The 17,500-nt window shown below is 38.7% G+C and overlaps 1 protein-coding gene across 6 annotated transcripts in view; it reads left to right on the top strand.

Moving 5' to 3' along the window:
• The window catches only part of LOC144968311 (rho GTPase-activating protein 8-like), a 99,018-nt gene that overhangs the window by 74,668 nt on the left and 6,850 nt on the right, over positions 1–17,500 (top strand). For 5 of the 6 annotated variants that reach the window (XM_078906552.1, XM_078906549.1, XM_078906551.1 and 2 more), the window contains 2 exons: positions 3,683–3,784; positions 17,203–17,276. In XM_078906552.1, the coding sequence (XP_078762678.1) occupies positions 3,683–3,784; positions 17,203–17,276 (176 nt within the window). Of the gene's footprint in view, positions 1–3,682; positions 3,785–4,573; positions 4,825–17,202; positions 17,277–17,500 lie in introns of those variants that run through there. The other variant, XM_078906548.1, reaches the window with a different exon arrangement.

Genomic DNA, 17,500 nt, shown 5'->3' with positions numbered 1-17,500 from the left:
CTCTCTCTCTCTCCCTCTCCTTCTTTCTCTCTTTCATTCACTCACTCACTCTCCCTATCTTTTCCCTGCCTATTTCTTTCCATCAGCGATATCCCATTATTATTTTTTTTAAAAACAACAACAAAAAAACAACAAAAACAGCAACAACAAAAACATACATACATATTAACCAAAAACGTGATGATGACGACGACGACATAACTCTAATAAAAAGATTCTTTCCATTCTTTTCAACTACTTTATTGCAGCCATTTCCGTTGTCAATTAAACTTCGTATTCTAACGAAAATTTCACTGAAATTGAACACAAGCCCTTGCAAGCGTGGCTCGACTTTACTCTAACTTTTCATCAGATCTCGATATTATTTTTGCAAGCCTATCTATCTCCTTTGAAAATTTAACAAGTAAGACATGCTACTAAGTTTATTTGACGAGCTAGATATGGCTAAATAAGGATTTTTTTTCATACCCAAATCAGTTTATTTAAATGAATATTAGATAAAAATGGAAAATAAAAATAATATATGATAATGATAGTGAGCGTATGGGTAACCATGCCATGGTCGAAAAAAAAAAATCTCGATCCCGGCTTTGTATCTTACGGTCAGGAATTTTACATTCATAAACGCACTCAGCTCAAGTGTGAATGAGTACTTTGCTATATATGCAATGTTGGATAGTGTAAGTAGAAGAAAAAGGAAGCTTAACAGGCGTCTTGTACCATATGAAATTGAAACGGATCCTAATGGCCGGTTGGAGGAATCAATGAAGAATTATTGAGCGTTTGGAATCCGTGAAAATACGCTGGATAAGATATAAATTATCTAGCTTTTGGGTTTTTTTTATTTATTTTTTTTTTTTTTTTTGGTTTTTTGTTTTTTTGTTGTTTTTTTTTTTTTTTTTTTGGGGGGGGGGGGGGGGGGGGGTTTCTTGTCAAATCGTCTTAAACCAGAGACTGTTTCAAAATATTTTCTATGTCTGGGAAGCGTAATATCTATTTAGCTGTCCGCTTAGTTGTAAGAGTTGATGGCCGTATCATGTAACCAGTGTGATTTAGTGCCGTCCCTAGATTACTCCTTGTTTCACCCTTTACTTATCATTCATTCATTACCTCCCTCTAGCGACCAGAGGAAATTTGTGGTGTAGTGGCTCGTTGTGTAACAAAGACAATCAATGTTGAGCGTTGTCATTGTCCTGATAGGTGACAATAATCTCAATTGTTTAGCTTCGGTGTTGTGCCCCACTTTATACGTTTTATACTACTCGACACATGTGTGAATGAGGGCCTAGCTATAAGCAAATGAAATATCTTATTAACATGTAGCAAAAAAACGCATAACAAGCTATTAGTACAGAATATTGTGGAAATTTAGTTTTTAGTTGCCTGCTGCATGGTTTGTTGGAGAAATGAATGAAGTGCACTGAGCATGGAAAATCTATGAAATTGCGTTTTACAAATGTTCATATTTATTATTGTAACTCATTATTGTTCCCAATATCCGTCAAGTGGCAATTGGATTCAAAAGTCTGATGTCACACTGCCCGGCAACGGCGGCCATCTTGGTTCTAAACAAAGAAAAGCATTACTTTTTATTCTTCATGCTGGCTAGAACTTTTCATATGCCTTGTGATCAGAATGTGTAAAAGTCAAAACATGATCAAATTTATGGGGGTTTTTTTCCTCTGGATACGCTTTTATGCTCGCCGGAGAAATATTTCATACGGGCGTCCGCCATTGTTCCGATAGTTTAGAGCCAGTGTTACTAAGTTACCATGCGTCATTAGGAAGGAAGTGACGTTACGACTGTTGAAGAGTATCTTCAATCCATGATCGGATCAGGCATTGCTCACTGCTCATCATTACTTGAAAACTAACTGTGAATTCTTCGGTTTTGAGAACAAAAGAGCTATCCTGCATTTAAAAGGTATTTTGAGAAAGTGACTTTGGACGACAATTTCTATTAATATTAAATTATTAGACCTCTTTATTTCATCAATTAACTGCCGTCCTCTGGAAAGACATGTGATTTAAAAAATTGGCCAGGAAATTCGTCTTTCAAATATCGATTAGATGACCCTCACCTTGGCAAAAATTCTCAAATCTTGGACCTCGCGAGGTCCCAAGTTCGAGAGTTTGTCATTTATATCCAGACCTGCCTAGTACTATAAAAAATTCGTAGAAATACGAATTTTGACTCCAGCTACAGAATAACATTCGCTTCTTTGACTCAATAAATCTGGTTGAAAAGGAAAGTTTAGTTCTTTAGAACCTATATTCATGCATTTGGAGCATTTTTTTTTGGATCATGCTCAAGGCAAATTGTTTATTTCTAAAGCTATTTAAGGTGGCTTTTTCTTTTTTTTTCATTGGAAACTACGAATTTTTGAAATTTCAAGTAGGCATCTCTGTTTATATCGGTCGCTATTTTAAATGGAGCGTTCTGGCCAAATTTTAAAATACATTTACCTTTCCAGGGTGCGACAGTTAACTGGTTAAATAGATCATTCGTCTAAAAGATTAAAAGGCTTGACCTGAAACACTGGAGTTGTGTGGTGGCTTGGACCTTATTTTGTATCGAGGGATTGCCACTCGGTGGTCCAATGGTGAAACATTTACCTTCGGACTCCACGTACCCTGTTCCAGTCCACCCCCCCCCCCCCAATCCCCCCTTTTCCTCCTCCTCCTCCTCTCCCGAGCGGCGCAAAGTTTAATCTACGAAAATACTCTTTACTCACATTCTCTTACCGTACTCATAATAAATATGTAAAATGACTGTCTGGCCGGCAATAGCATTGTCTTTGTCGAAATAGATGTAAGACCTGTTGTATAGCCCTACGTATTTGGTGTTGCTGTTGGTTTCGACCCCTTGTAAAGCGCCTTGAGCATAATTAATGAATATTTCGCTTTATAAAAACGCAAGAGTTTGTTTTTTCTTGTCCTTTATATCGCCCATGTATGTTGTCAGGTCAGAGTTTTGTGTAAAATGGAATCTCGTCTGCGAAGAATGAAGTCACATAATTTACGTCTAGTAATGGGGACACTCGCAGATGGAGATGGAGTGGGAGTGGGGGAGGGGGGGGGGGGGGGGCACAGAACCAACCAAGCGTAAGAATGGCTGGCAGTGAAAGGAAAACGATGTTTGAAATTAATTTTCGTCACCCCGCTCCCCTTACCTTTCCCAAGGAATAGAGTATGCCCCACCATTATTATAATCTTCTTCCGTGGCGCCTGGGGTTTGGTAACAGTCTCTGACTTTCGTCAAAGTCAAGCTGCGTTAAACTCAACGGATATTAGCGTCTCTTGTTTTTTTTTAAATATTAAATTAATTCTTCGGCCTCTTTCTAGTTGTTTGTCTATCTGCTTACCTGCTTACCTGCCTATCTGCCCATCTATTATTCATCTATCTATCTGTTTATCAATATATTTCTAACGTCTGTTTTAGATAAAAGCATGCAACTCATTTACATTGTTATAATAGAGCGGTGGTCATCATCATCATCATCATCATCATCATCATCATCATCATCATCATCATCATCATAGTCGTCGTCATCATCATCATCTTCATCATCATCATCAATATAATTATTATCCTATTCACCGTTGTCACGGTCATTATCATCACTATCACTATAAAGTATCATCATTCTCTTTCATTTTCCTCCATCTCACTTCACTCCAGATTCGACGCCAAAAAGGTAGAAAGGAATCGCCTATCCAGCCCAGTTGACAGCGCTCCCAGGGAAGAGAAGAAAGCACAGCAGTTTGGCCTTTCCCTCTTAGAGTGAGTACAAAGCACATCTCATCCAAGGGGTCATGATAATGCCGTATAATGACTAAATACACATTTTTTTCTCTCTCATTTTCAACGGAATCTTTACTTTATACGTGAGTGATTAATGCTACTCTTTACTCCCCCTGACCCCTTTCCCCTCCCAGCCTGTCAAGAAAGCCTTAAAACATGCGACTTCTTCTCCCCCCCCCCCCCCCCCCCCCCCCTTTTTTTTTTTTCAAAGTAAAAAAAAATAATATCGTAATGTATTTTGTCATTGCACGACTGTTCAGTCCGAATGTTTGAAAACATCTCAAGAGAGCAATTTTCAGCATTATATTTCTCAAAACTATATTATTTGTGTTAATTTGGAATTGTTTGTTTGTTTTTAAGGGTTTTACGGCGCTTGCAACACATTTAGGTTATATCAGCGCCAGTAATTTGGAATTAAAATGTTATTGCATGCTGTCGTCAAAGGCCAAAATAACTCATCTACACATGTTTTTTATGAAACGCGAAAATTGAAAATATGACCTTAGTGAGGCAGACGAGAATGCGGAGGGACTAAAGGTAATTCAAGAAGAAGCAATAACCCATCTGACAGGCGTATGACGTCAGTCGGAATCGTCCAGGTTATCCAATCAAAACAATAATTGGTGGTGAATTGTATTTCTCAAGAACGCTAACCAGCATTCTTTATGCAGAAATTGAAGTAGGATTATGCATCGTACTACAGTGCAGTACTTTCTAATTACTTGTTTTCACTCGGTTTTGATTGGTTTTGTGTCGATCTTTTGGCAGGACACTCGTCTTCGGGCCGATATGTCACTGGTTCCAGTCCCACAGTGGGGTAGCAGCAAACCTGAGTCCTTGGAGAAGTCTCTTTACTCACTGTACTCATGTGAAAATTGAGTACCTGGCTTGAAACAGCGTTGTATCTGTCGAAATATTTGTCGAAAAATATAATGTAATAGCGCCTTACAACCGTCATTTTCCGTTCAACATGTTAAGTGTTGCTTTTGACTTGGGCACATTTAATGAATATTTTGTCACCATATAAAAGAAACTCAAGTTTTCACTACATATTATGCGGAGAAGATAATATGAATTCGCCATTGTAATTAAATTAAATGGTTTGGTCTGTGACTTTAATATTTGAAATTCATAGCGTACGTTAGAAAATAATCCCTTAGGCACTAAAAAACAGGACAATTTTTTTTTAAAGACAAAACAAACAAGGCACAACATTTCAGGCTTCGAATAATTTGTGATGATTCGTGAGTACAGGTTTTGGAACGGAGTATTCTCAGCTATTATGAGCTGGATTCGAGAGGAAAGTGGTAAAAAAACGAGGTCGTTGCCTCGTGTTGGTGTTTACGATCATTGTCATTATAATTTCGAGACTCACGAGTGAAGTTCTCCCGAGTTTGTTTTAGTAAAGCGGGTATTGGCCTTTTCCTGTGGTGTCAATGAACGATGGTAACTATGTGAGGTGATTAACGTTACGGTGTCATCCTCGTTAAAATAGGACAATGATTCAACCTATGTAGGTATGAAAGATAAATTGGTATATTTTTACTTTAACACCCTACATATCATCGCCGTCTAGCTTCATAACATTTTTTTAAAAATTGGAACATGTACGAGCTGTATATTATTGGGGATCATCTTTAAAATGAATAAATATGTTTATGAGTACCCTGCCCAAATTGTTATGGTCTCATTGTGATAACGGAAGTACAGTGGAATTCTGCTAAAGCCAACACCGCCGGACCAGAAAGGTTGGTTGACTTTAAGCAAGGTTAACTTTATCCATAACCGATGGAAGATATTTACATACTTAGATAAAGAACAGAAAATGTGGGACTTTAAATGTCGACTGTATACGGATTCCACTGTGCTTTGAAACCAAGACACACAAAATAGTCCATTACAACAGTCCTCTATTTTTATTTCATCGATTGGTTAATGCATATCATGGTCATGATATTTTCTTTTCAGCACAAATAACTTCAAGAAATAAACGGAATTTTGTACAGGATTAGTAGTTGGGTTTTAAAGGCTGATAATTTTCTTATTGGGGTTTTTAAATTCTTTGGCATCGCAGACGGACTATAAAAACGAGGTGCCTTTTTTAACACTACCTTTTGTTAATTTTTTTTTTTTTAACTTTTGTTAATGTTGTTGTCAGAACAATTTTTCAGATACCTCCTTGGAATGTTCAAGGCTGGTATCTACGTGAAAAGAAGCTGCTCTCAATCTCCAAAAATTTCACGAGATGTAAAGCAAATCCACCCTAATCCAGCCTTATTGGATAGTTAGGTAGGAACTAGAATTTTTACCGGCCATTGCGCTGCTAACGCATTCTACGTTTATGTACTGATCTCTCTTCAATTTTAAGGAGGGGGTGGGGGGGTTGATTCTATCTTAATTTATCGTTTATCGTAAGCATGATTGTAGCGCACCCGCCTCCCAACCTCAACTAGTTAGTTTGAGTTTGATCATTCGATGGGCCAGATTGTTCCTTCGTTTTTGGTCTTGTTTCAGTCTTTTGATTTTGTTTTTTGTTTGTTTATTTTTTATTTTATTCTTTTTTTTTCTCCTTCTTTCTTTCTTTCTTTCTTTCTTTCTTTCTTTCTTCTTTTTTCTTCTTCCTGGCCGATGATCAATTTATGACGATTTATATAAATACAAATTTCTATGTCATACAGGCGAAGTCGTATGCAAAGTATATGGCCTTTTTGTACTCCTCGGTTTCTTTGAAGTTCGGATTTTTCTCAGGCAGATTTCAATATCAAATCTGTTTGTGATGGCATTTCTGATCGCTTCAATCACCAATGTTAAATTATAATATTCGCGGTAATAGAGTCAAATCCTGGCGTGCTATACAACTCTCTCTCTCTCTCTCTCTCTCTCTCTCTCTCTCTCTCTCTCTCTCTCTCTCTCTCTCTCTCTCTCTCTCTCTCTCTCTCTCTCACTCTCTTTCTCTGTGCTTTCTCTCTCTCTCTCTCTCTGCTTCCTCTTTCTTTCTCTCTCTCTCTCTATCTCTTTCTCTCTCTCTCTCTCTCTCTCTCTCTCTCTCTCTCTCTCTCTCTCTCTCTCTCTCTCTCTATATAATATATATATATATATATATATATATATATATATATGTCTATCTATCTATCTCTGACTATGTCTCTCGCTCTCTCTCTCTCTCTCTCTCTCTCACACACACACACACACACACACACACACACACAAACACACAAATTCATTAAATACAATACTCAGACTCCTACAATCGCACACCTTCGTACGTCATTGACCTACAATTCTTGCTGTAGAAAAGACCTACTACCACCTGTCTTACGGTAAAACCAATTAACCACACCTCGTACCTAAAACTATAACCAGCTGTAGTAAATACCCACTGTAATCCATGCCTTTCTTTACCCGACCGGACAGACAGACAGACACTCTTTTAAAAGCATGTATATTGATACTTGAGCTTTTATATAGCGCAATATCCACTAAACGTGCTCAAAGGACTTTACAAGGGTTCCTGACCAACAGCAACACGTGACATGTAGAACGAGACATGACGCTTATTACGCGATATTACATGTTTTCGGACAGAGAGAGCGCTGTTAACGGCCAGTCATGTACTCATTTTACACCTGACTACGGTGAGAGAATGTGAGTAGAGAGCCTTTTCCAAGGAATCGAATATGCACCGAGCGAGGCTGGAATCCAGGACCTTCCGATCCGAAAGCGAGTGTCATACCACAAGACCACATAGCCGCACGAGACCACTTATTGATAATAATATATAGACAGTGAGAGTGTCGATCAAATTATAGCTCACTAGTTGTGGTTGGCAAAAGAGTAACTATCTAGGGGCGATAAGACCCGAGTTTACTGGAAGATTCAAGTTAAAGTCCCGCTGACCGTTTTAGTTTTTTTTCCATGAGCAGGAAACTTAACTCCTTCTGTTATATTATTTGCGGTCTTGCACTGCGGTTCGCTGACGCCTTGGTTAACTAAAGTCTTTTCCTGAGATAGACCCTAAAGAACAGTTTCAACTGATAATGAATTTATTATTTATTTAATTGTTCCTTCCTACCCTTTTATTATTATTATTATTATTATTATTATTATTATTATTATTATTATTATTATTATTATTATTTTTATTATTATTATTATCTATTATTATCGTCATCATCATCATCGTCGTCGTCGTCGTCGTTATTGTTTTTTTAAAATTATTATTATTTGTTTTGTATGTTTGTTTATCTAGCACAATATCATTTTCCATGGAATCGGTAACCGTCCTTCCTATATATACAACCACGGCCACAATAACTACAAACTACAATAATAGATATAACCTCAGCCATAATAATTGTATTACCGATGTCTATTATCTCTCTCATTCCACCTTTACATACATACGTACGTACATAAAATAATTTCCAACAACTGGGTGGTCTGCAACTCAATCTATGCTAAGCCTGTTGTTGTAGTATTGGTAAAAGTGGCTTGTGGTTAACCCCGCCCAGCCTTGCCCACGATTAAAGTGTGCTGAATGTGGTGAGTTAAATGACTGCTTATTGATTGTGAAAGAAATTAATAATAAAACAACAAAAAAAAGGACGAACAAAAAATGACTTGGTTGTATCACACAATTCTACATACAGGGTGTCCAACAAGGTCGTTAAGTCGTGAATTTGACCTCTTGGTCGTAAATCTGCATCCGTGGTCGAAAAAAACCCAACAAAAACGTCGTAAATTTAAGATTCAAAGAATTGAAATTTTAAAAAGATTATTGAAGAATTACATCTGGCAGCACAAAATTACGAATGCAAAAAATGACGAGGCGTCAGCTAGGGGCCGCCATTTTGAAAATCCTAAGCACCAGCCAGACATACAGTCTGACCATTGTATTGTCCCTTGGTGGTCAATTTTCTTCCCCCATTGATTATTTTTTTTTGGGAAGGGGGGGGGGGGGGTTGTGTTCTGTGGGCAACCTTTTTTTTTAAATTTCCTATCCGGTTTTACAAAATAACTTTGTATTGAAGTTTGTGTTTTGATTTGAATTTTGTTTGCTTGATTTATTTTCTTTTGATTTTTTTTTGTTGGGTCTCTCTCTCTCTCTCTCTCTCTCTCTCTCTCTCTCTCTCTCTCTCTCTCTCTCTCTCTCTCTCTCCCCCGCCCTCTCTCTCTCTCTCTCTCTCTCTCCCTCTCTCTCTCTCTCTCTCTCTCTCTCTCTGTGTGTGTATGTATGTGTGTGTGTGTGTGTGTGTGTGTCAAATATCACAAAAACGGCCTCAATTATAATCTATTCGAATTTGTGGTTGTGTTGTATGACACTCACATTCTGGTCAATAGGTGCCTGTTACGAGTACCGCCCTGGCGGCGCAAAGTTCCGTCCTCGGAAAATGCTCTTTATTCACATTCTTTCACCGCACTCAGGTGTAAAATGAGGACCCGGCCTAGCCGCTGACAACGTACGAAAACCCCCCAAAAAAGTTATTTTAAAAAATTATCTCATATCACATGTTAAGAGTTGCTCTTGGTTTGGGACCCTTGTAAAGCGCTTTGAGCACATACAGTGGATATTGCGCTGTGTAAATGCACCAATATTAACTTTTTATTTATTGATATATTGAAAAATGCACCTGGTGGTTTTTATTCTCTTTGATTATGTCTTTAGTCTTAAGACGTCCTCGCGTACCTTTGGACTATACTTGAGATTTTATATAGCAGCGCAATATCCATTAAACGTGCTCAAAGCGCTTTACAAGTGGTCCCTGACCAACAGCAACACGTAACATGTAGATCGAGACACGACGCCTGTTAGGCGATATTACAATTTTTTTTTCGGACAGAGACAACGCTGTTAACGGCCAGGTACGTACTCATTATACACCTGAGTGCGGTGAGAGAAAGTGAGTAAAGAGCCTTTTCCAATGACTCAATTATGCGCCTAGTGAGGCTCGAACCCAGGACCCTTCCGATCCGAAAGCGAGTGTCATACCACAAGACCACATAGCATGGCAGCGTATATCGCCCCACTTAACATGTAACCGTCTCATTACTTACTAAGAATACTCTATAGTAGTTTCTGAATCGTCTCCATCTGTCTTGGCCACCTGCTGTCCCGCGTGCCCTGTGCCACGGGGAGATTACCAGGGGTCTGATACATGGAGCGGGACTATGGTAGTCTCAGACTATAGCAAAGTCTGAGACTTTGTAGTCTAAGACTTTGGGAAGTCAGAGACTACGGAAAGTAAGCTATTCATGGAGTCAGACTTCGTCCCTGACTATCAAGTCTCTGACTACGCTTGCGAAGTCTCAGACTACAGAGGTCAATCTATTTTTAACTGGGGATTCCTCGGAAACGTACCACAACACGTCATAGAAATGTGTTACTTTTCCAGCTGCGCATGTGTCATAGGAAGTGGCACATCTATTTCTTCTTCGTGTTTGTTTTGATCGTTTTATTTTTTTTGTTTTGTTGTTTTTTCCCCACAAATAAAAATAGTGTGAGACAAGTTTAGGGGTGTAAAAATTGTTTGAGAATGTGTGTGTGTGTAATGTTTTTAGTAAATATAAATAACGATGGCACTTAAATGATTCTTATCCACGGTGTAGCATTGTTCTAAGTAGAGAGCGGTGGGCGCTGCCTGAAGCATGGGGTCCCGAAAATACTAACGAAAGAGTGATGATGGAGAGGAATCGGTGGAAACAATACAGACAATGGGCGTTTCGGGTACAAACCCTTCGTCGGCACAACAATAAACAAATAAACGTTGAAAACAAATAAGATGAAATGCAGTATAAATTGCATCGTCTGTACTCAACGATGGTTGGAGTGTGAACGATTCGTTAGCGCGGTGTGATAGAAATGATAAGGCCAGTGAGAGACGTGAAATTTCTAGAAAATAATGGACGATAAAAGACATAAAAGAAATGTAATGGTAGTAGTAGTAGTAGTAGTAGTAGTAGTAGTAGTAGTAGTAGTAGTAGTAGTAGTAGTAGTAGTAGTAGTAATGGTAGTATAGTTGTAATAGTAGTATTAGTATAGTAGTAGTAGTAGTAGTAGTAGTAGTAGTAGTAGTAGTAGTAGTAGTAGTAGTAGTAGTAGTAGTAGTAGTACTAGAAGTAGTACCTAGTAGTAGTAGTAGTAGTAGTAGTAGTAGTAGTAGTAATGGTAGTAGTTGTAATAGTAGTATTAGTAGTAGTAGTAATAGTACTAGAAGTAGTAGTAGTAGTAGTTGTTGTTGTTGTTGTAGAAGTTGTAGTTGTAGTAGCAGCAACAGCAGCAGTAGTAGTAGTAGTAGTAGTAGTAGTAGTAGTAGTGGTAGTAGTAGTTGTAGTAGTAGTAGGAGTAATGATAATAGTGAAAGTAGCAGCAACAGTAGTAGTAGTAGTAGTAGTAGTAGTAGGAGGAGGAGGAGGAGGAGGAGGAGGAGGAGGAAGTTACTATGAAACTGTGTGTTGGGGGGGGGGGGGGGGAGGAGGAGGAGTCCCTGCAGAGTGTTTTGAATGGGCAAGATGAGGAGTGTATGTGCGATTGTCGAATCTTCGAGAAAAGTAAAGAAAATAAAATAAACAAAACCAAAAAATAAATAAATAAATAAATAGAAATAAATATAAAATCAAAAACTGTCGGGTATTCTTGTTCTAATCGCTGTACAATTACTTCCCCCAGCGTAGAGGACATATTTTGATTTTGAAATTTAGTCTCAGACTACGATATTTACACCTGCTAAATCGCGGGTGTAAATTTCACCCGTTTAGTCCCTCGTTTAGTCTAAGACTTCGCGTAGTCCGGCTTCATGAATATCTTACAACGCCTTTTAGTCTGAGACAACGGATTTAGTCTAGGACTATCGTCGTAGTCCCGCTCCATGAATCAGACCCCAGGGGTTTTATAATTTATATGGGTGAGGTGAGAGGAGGACAACTGGGCTTTGGTCTTGTCACAGGCATGGATGTGCCTCATTAATTCATCGACACTGTTATGTCATGACTAAAAGGAATATGCATAATTTATATTATTTAACGCATTTTCTCCGTGTCGCCATGCTCGATGCGCTCTATGGTGTTTTATTAATCTCATTCCTCCAAGAAGATATGTGGAATTCTATTGGTACTATTTTTAATTGCGTTACATCACGAGAAGGGGGTGGGGGGGGGGGGAGATGGGAACCAGTTTGTTTTGTTTTTTTTTTTACATCACACTTTTGTTCCCCATTAGGATATTATGGTCACGAATTCTGTGCCAATTTTGTTCATCAGAGCACAAGAGCACACCCTACGTTAAGGAAAGCTGACACAAAAACTTTTCTAAGGGGTTTAATGATTTCGAAAAATGAACAAAGCTGATAAATTGCACAAGCCTTAGACAATAATAAGCCTCAACACTGAGATACTCGTCTCGCATGTTGGAATCCTTGTAATTGTACTTATTACTCAACTCCCTGGGGACTGGAGCCTGTAGCGACTATGTGGTCGTACTATGACATTCGCTTTCGGATCGGAAGGTCCTGGGTTCGAACCTCGCTCGGCGCATAGTTGAGTCCTTGGAAAAGGCTCTTTACTCACATTCTCTCACCGTACTCATGTGTAAAATGAGTACCTGGCCGTTAACTGCGTGTTTTCAGTCCGAAAAAAATTGTAATCTCGCCTTACAGGCGTCATGTCCTTTCCTACATGTTTAGTGTTACTGTTGACTAGGGACCCCTTATAAAGCGCTTTGAGCACGTTTAGTGGATTTTGCTCTATATAAAATATTAATTTTTAAAAAAATAATTTTTCGTTGTTGATAAACGCATTCACTAAATACTCAAATCTAGATGAGTCCGATTGTCGTCTATCCATTGACCCTTTCCTGGAAAGGGGGTGGGGAGTAGTGCGAGGCGGTCCTTGGCAAGCTTAACGACCACGGTCCTACGGTCCCTGGGAAATGAAAACCGCAAGGACCGGTCCTAGGACCGGCGGTCCTTTTCGACATTGAACAGTCTTGAGAGACCGTTTTGACCTTTGGGACCATGGGATCGTTCATTCTTGAACCGTTAAAGACCGCTACACGATGAAAACCGTGGTCTACAGGAGTAAAACACACGTAGTCACACTCATTTCAAATTGTAACCTAATTAGAGAAGAGGGTGATGCCTTCTTTATTTGATCACAGTACTTCATTGTTACTTCGATAATTTAGCGTGAATAAAATTTGAAATTTATCCCCATTAACGGAGATAATGGAATCACCCAAGGCGTTGATCGAGTTGTTCGTGGCGTTTATACACACACGCAACTCCTACCCCCCCCCCCACACACACACACACACACACACATGAGAAGGCAGCGAGCATTGAAGAGTAAGAGAGAGACGTGAAGTTTAATAAGAGGGGGTGGATGCGGTAATAAGTAATAAGTAATAAGTGGGGTCGATGGTGACTTTTCGCCAGATCTAACAAACCCAGCTACCCATTCACTGCTGAGTAGACAGGGATTCAGAAAAAAACTCGACTGCACCCGGGATCGATCTCTGGCCCTTTGCGTATAAAGAGAGTGCTCTATCAACTGAGCTATCGGGGTCCCCAAATATTCTATTGGACCTTTTAAAAATACAGACGTTATAACTGGTTTTTTTGGAAGGAAGAAACTAATGAAACTCATATTATTTGATTAGTTAAAACACCAAACGAAATTTTAATTATTGTATTATTTTAAATGACAACAATGCGATAGAAAGGAGTGGCGACAAGAGATGGACAAAAGAAAACAAAAAATCAGACTTGCAACTTGCTAGGTTTGAGACACACACACACACACACACACACACACACACACACACACACACACATCTTTAGTAGTCACATTCATTTCAAACAATAACCCATTAGAGAAGAGGGGTCATGCCTTCATCATAGATCATTGTCATTGCGATCATTATGGTGTAGTAAATTTTGAAATTTACCCCGTATAATGGAATCGTCCAAGGCGTGCGCCTCCTGTTCCCCCCATCTCACACACGAAAGGGCGGTTTGCGGAGTGGAGGGAGGTGGTCGTCTGCCTCTATGGTCGTCTGTGTCGTTTAGTGTATGGCAAAGGGGGGTGGGTGCGATTAATTAAGTGGGATGGGTGGTGATTGGTGGAAGATAGGCAAAGGACCGAGGCAACGAATCGCTGGGGAAGTAGTATGGCGTTGAAAGGTGATAAGAAGTGAGGACCGCCGGCGGTCTTCCTCTTTGGGACCAGACCACGGTTCACAGCTAAAAGACCGTGGGACCGGTCCTCGGTCCGGTCCTCAGCGCGGCACTAGTGGGGAGGGGGGGGGGTGATCGATTATAATTTCACCCAATCTCAAACCTTCCTGTGTTCACCAAGAGCGCAGTAACGTTCATGCCACACAAACTTACGTAAATGAATGGAAATGATCTATATTACCTTTCCGCGTGCTCGACGTCATTGGTCACATTGCAACAATGACCCACATAGTGACAAGTGTTCACAATTTGAGAAATATCCAACGTCACAATTTGCCATTCTGCTCAGCATGACTCATGGGTATGTTTACAACTTTCATAAACAAGCAGCGTGTTTACATTTATAGAGAAATGGACAATCGTTGTACACAACAAATCATGTGATCGATGACTAGGTTTAGACGAAAAACATGAATATGGATCGCTCCCATTCTGGGGGAAAGTTATGATTGGAAATGAAAGGGATTCACTCTTGCTTTTAAAAGGGTAATTCGAAATATTTGACACAGGTCGATGTTCGCTGAGACACCAGCCTATAAATGTGTTTGTTGTGCAATTACATACAGAGTCAAATATGTACCGCGCACGATTGTGTTTTAGTCTCGTAAAGAGATTTAAAACGAGACATATTCGGTCGGGTTTTGGTGGGGTCTATTTTGTTTTGTTTTTGTTTTTTTGTTTTTTGTTGTTTTTTTGTTTTTTTTTGTTGTTTTGTTTTTGTTTTGTTTTTTTGTTTGTTTATTTTTTTTTTTTGTGTGTTTGGATATTTTTTGGGGTTTTTGGTTATTTTTTTTTTTTTGGGGTGGGGGGTTCTTTTATTTTTTTATTTTTTTTTAAAGACAAGAAAACTGCCCCGCGCTATTGCTATTAAGAATGTTTTGACAATGTAACATGTACGAAATAATTTTATTATAAAACAGCTTTTCGATTTAAGGCTCATTCGGGCTTTTTTGGGTTTTTTTCGTTTTTCAAAGATTAAGTGTTAATCTGAAACGCATAGATTGCGTGATGAACGATACTTGGCTTGGATATTTTTCTAAAACACGAATAATGTTATGAGTTATGAAAATTAATGGATGGCCGGCCCCCACTTGTCATTATTAATTATTATGTAGGCACCACTCATATGCGTGCTGATCATTATTGTACTGTTATTGTTGTCGATGATGACAATTCGGCCGAACTCTGAAAAAACATATTTTTAAAAAAAATTGGCCAGAAAACTTTAAAATTATGTGTGTTTTTTTTTTTTTTTGTTTGTTTTTGTTTTGCTTTGTTTTATTTTTTTTTTTTGTCTGTTGTTTGTAATGTTGTTTTGTTTTGTTTTTGTTTTTTGTTTTTTGTTTTTTAGTGCACGGCATATAAAGCTCATCAGTTCTGGTTGGTAAACTGATATAAAAAAGAAGTGATTTTTTTCTTCTGTTGGTGTAATTTACTCGCTCTCAAAATATTGTGACCTGAAATTGAAACTGAAAAGGTCTAAAATCGTTTGTATGTTTGTTCTAATTTATTCCTTATATACTGGACAGTCAGGGTGGAAATAATTCATCCTCATTATTTCCAGAAAGCAAAATTGAGCCCAAATAATTTTTATTACTTATATAATAATAATAATAATAATAATAATAATAATAATAATAATAATAATAATAATAATAATAATAATAATAATAATTGAGCTTTTGTATAGTGCAATATCCACTGCAAATGCTCAAAACGCTTTACAATGAGTCACTGGCCAACAGCAACACATTACATGTAGGACGAGACATGACGCCTGTACTGTTAGGCGATATTACAATTTTTTTGGGACAGAGACAACGCTGTTAACGGCCAGGTACTCATTTTACACCTGAGTACGGTGAGAGAATGCGAGTAAAGAGTCTTTTTCAAGGACTCAACTATGCGTCGAACCCAAGACCTTCCGATCCGAAAGCGAGTGTCATACCACTTGACCACATAGCTGCACTTGACAATAAACATCTGAACTTTTAGATTTTTTTTAGACCAATCGGGCAAGTGTTGGCTTGTGCGTAAAAAAAGAAGGGTTTATGGCATGGGCATCCCTGATTTTGATGAGCACTTACACCCAGTCTCTGATGAGTCCCGTCCAATTATATAATTAATGCTGCCGTACTCTAACAAATCACTTTTCACATTTTGACCAGAGAGAAGAGAAAAAAAAAAATAATAATAAAATAAAAAAAAAAACTATATCTATCGATAAAATGACCTGCTAAGAATTATCAGCCTTTCAAATCCAACTAAAAATCCTATACAAAATTCCGTTTATTTCTTGAAGTCGTTTGTGCTAAAAAGTTAATATCATGACCATGACATGCGTTAACCAATCCATGAAAGCAAAATACCCCCTCCCCACACCCACACACACACACACACACTTACACACACAATTAATGATAAATACAACCCACCCACCCCCCCCCCCCCCACCTTCCCAAAACAAAAGCAAAACCATCAAAACGAACTAACCAAGCAAACGAACAAAATCAACAAGAACAACAATAAACACAAATTCAAAACAAATAAAACAAACAAACAAATAAACCAGACAAAATGAATCTGTCAACCCTAACACATCTTTGACGACTCTTATTTGAGACTAGCCAGCAAGTTGAGGGGAGGGTCATTCCAATCAATTTATATTTCAAGGTAGAGATTACTGACCAAAATGGAAAAAAAAAAAAGAAAAGAATGCTTTTTGTCAGACTGTATCCTTCATATTAATATAATCCATTATCCAGTCCAACGCTCACATCACAATGGTCACACACCCCGTTATATCTCCTTGTCACAATTCCACTGTGTGTGACCCCCCCGAGGCTGCGTGACCCCCGAGGACGGGCCACATTCCTGGCACAACCTCGACCTTTAACCCTCTGCTGCGACGCTGTCTTCATGTCTATGGCTATTTTTCGAGATTCATCATCATCATCATCATCAGCAGCAGCAGCAGCAGCAGCAACAACAACATCTTCAACATCATAATCATTATCATCATCATCATCATCATCTTCATCTTCTTCACCACCACTGACATCATCATCTCTTTATTTCAACGACCACCACCACCATCATCATCATCGTTATCATTGTTGCCGCCATCATTGTTAGTAACATTGTCCAACCCCATCTCTCGCCCCCCAGAATCAAAGAGAACACGGGTCACATCATTCCAAAACCTGTAGAGGACACCATTGAGTACCTCAAGACTGTGCAAGGTGAGTTCAAATTTAAACATCACGAAGAACGGGCTGCAGGGCTAAAATAACAATTCTTTATTATAACAGATGAAATAGCCTCTTAGACGTACCAATAGGTCACAATGCCAAATGAAGTCAAGTAAAATATACTAACTAGGTAATCGGGCTATCAAATATTTAAAAATGAAATAAACAGGATCTTCATTTTAGTCCCCCCCCCCCCCCCCCCCCCCCCTCCCAGA

The sequence above is a fragment of the Berghia stephanieae genome, chromosome 3, assembly GCF_034508935.2.
Source record: "Berghia stephanieae isolate SIO BIC M18660-M18661 chromosome 3, UCSD_Bste_1.3, whole genome shotgun sequence".
NCBI lineage: Eukaryota > Metazoa > Mollusca > Gastropoda > Nudibranchia > Aeolidiidae > Berghia > Berghia stephanieae.
The sequence above is the reverse complement of the archived record's forward strand: the minus strand, read 5'-3'. Positions and strand labels throughout refer to the sequence as shown.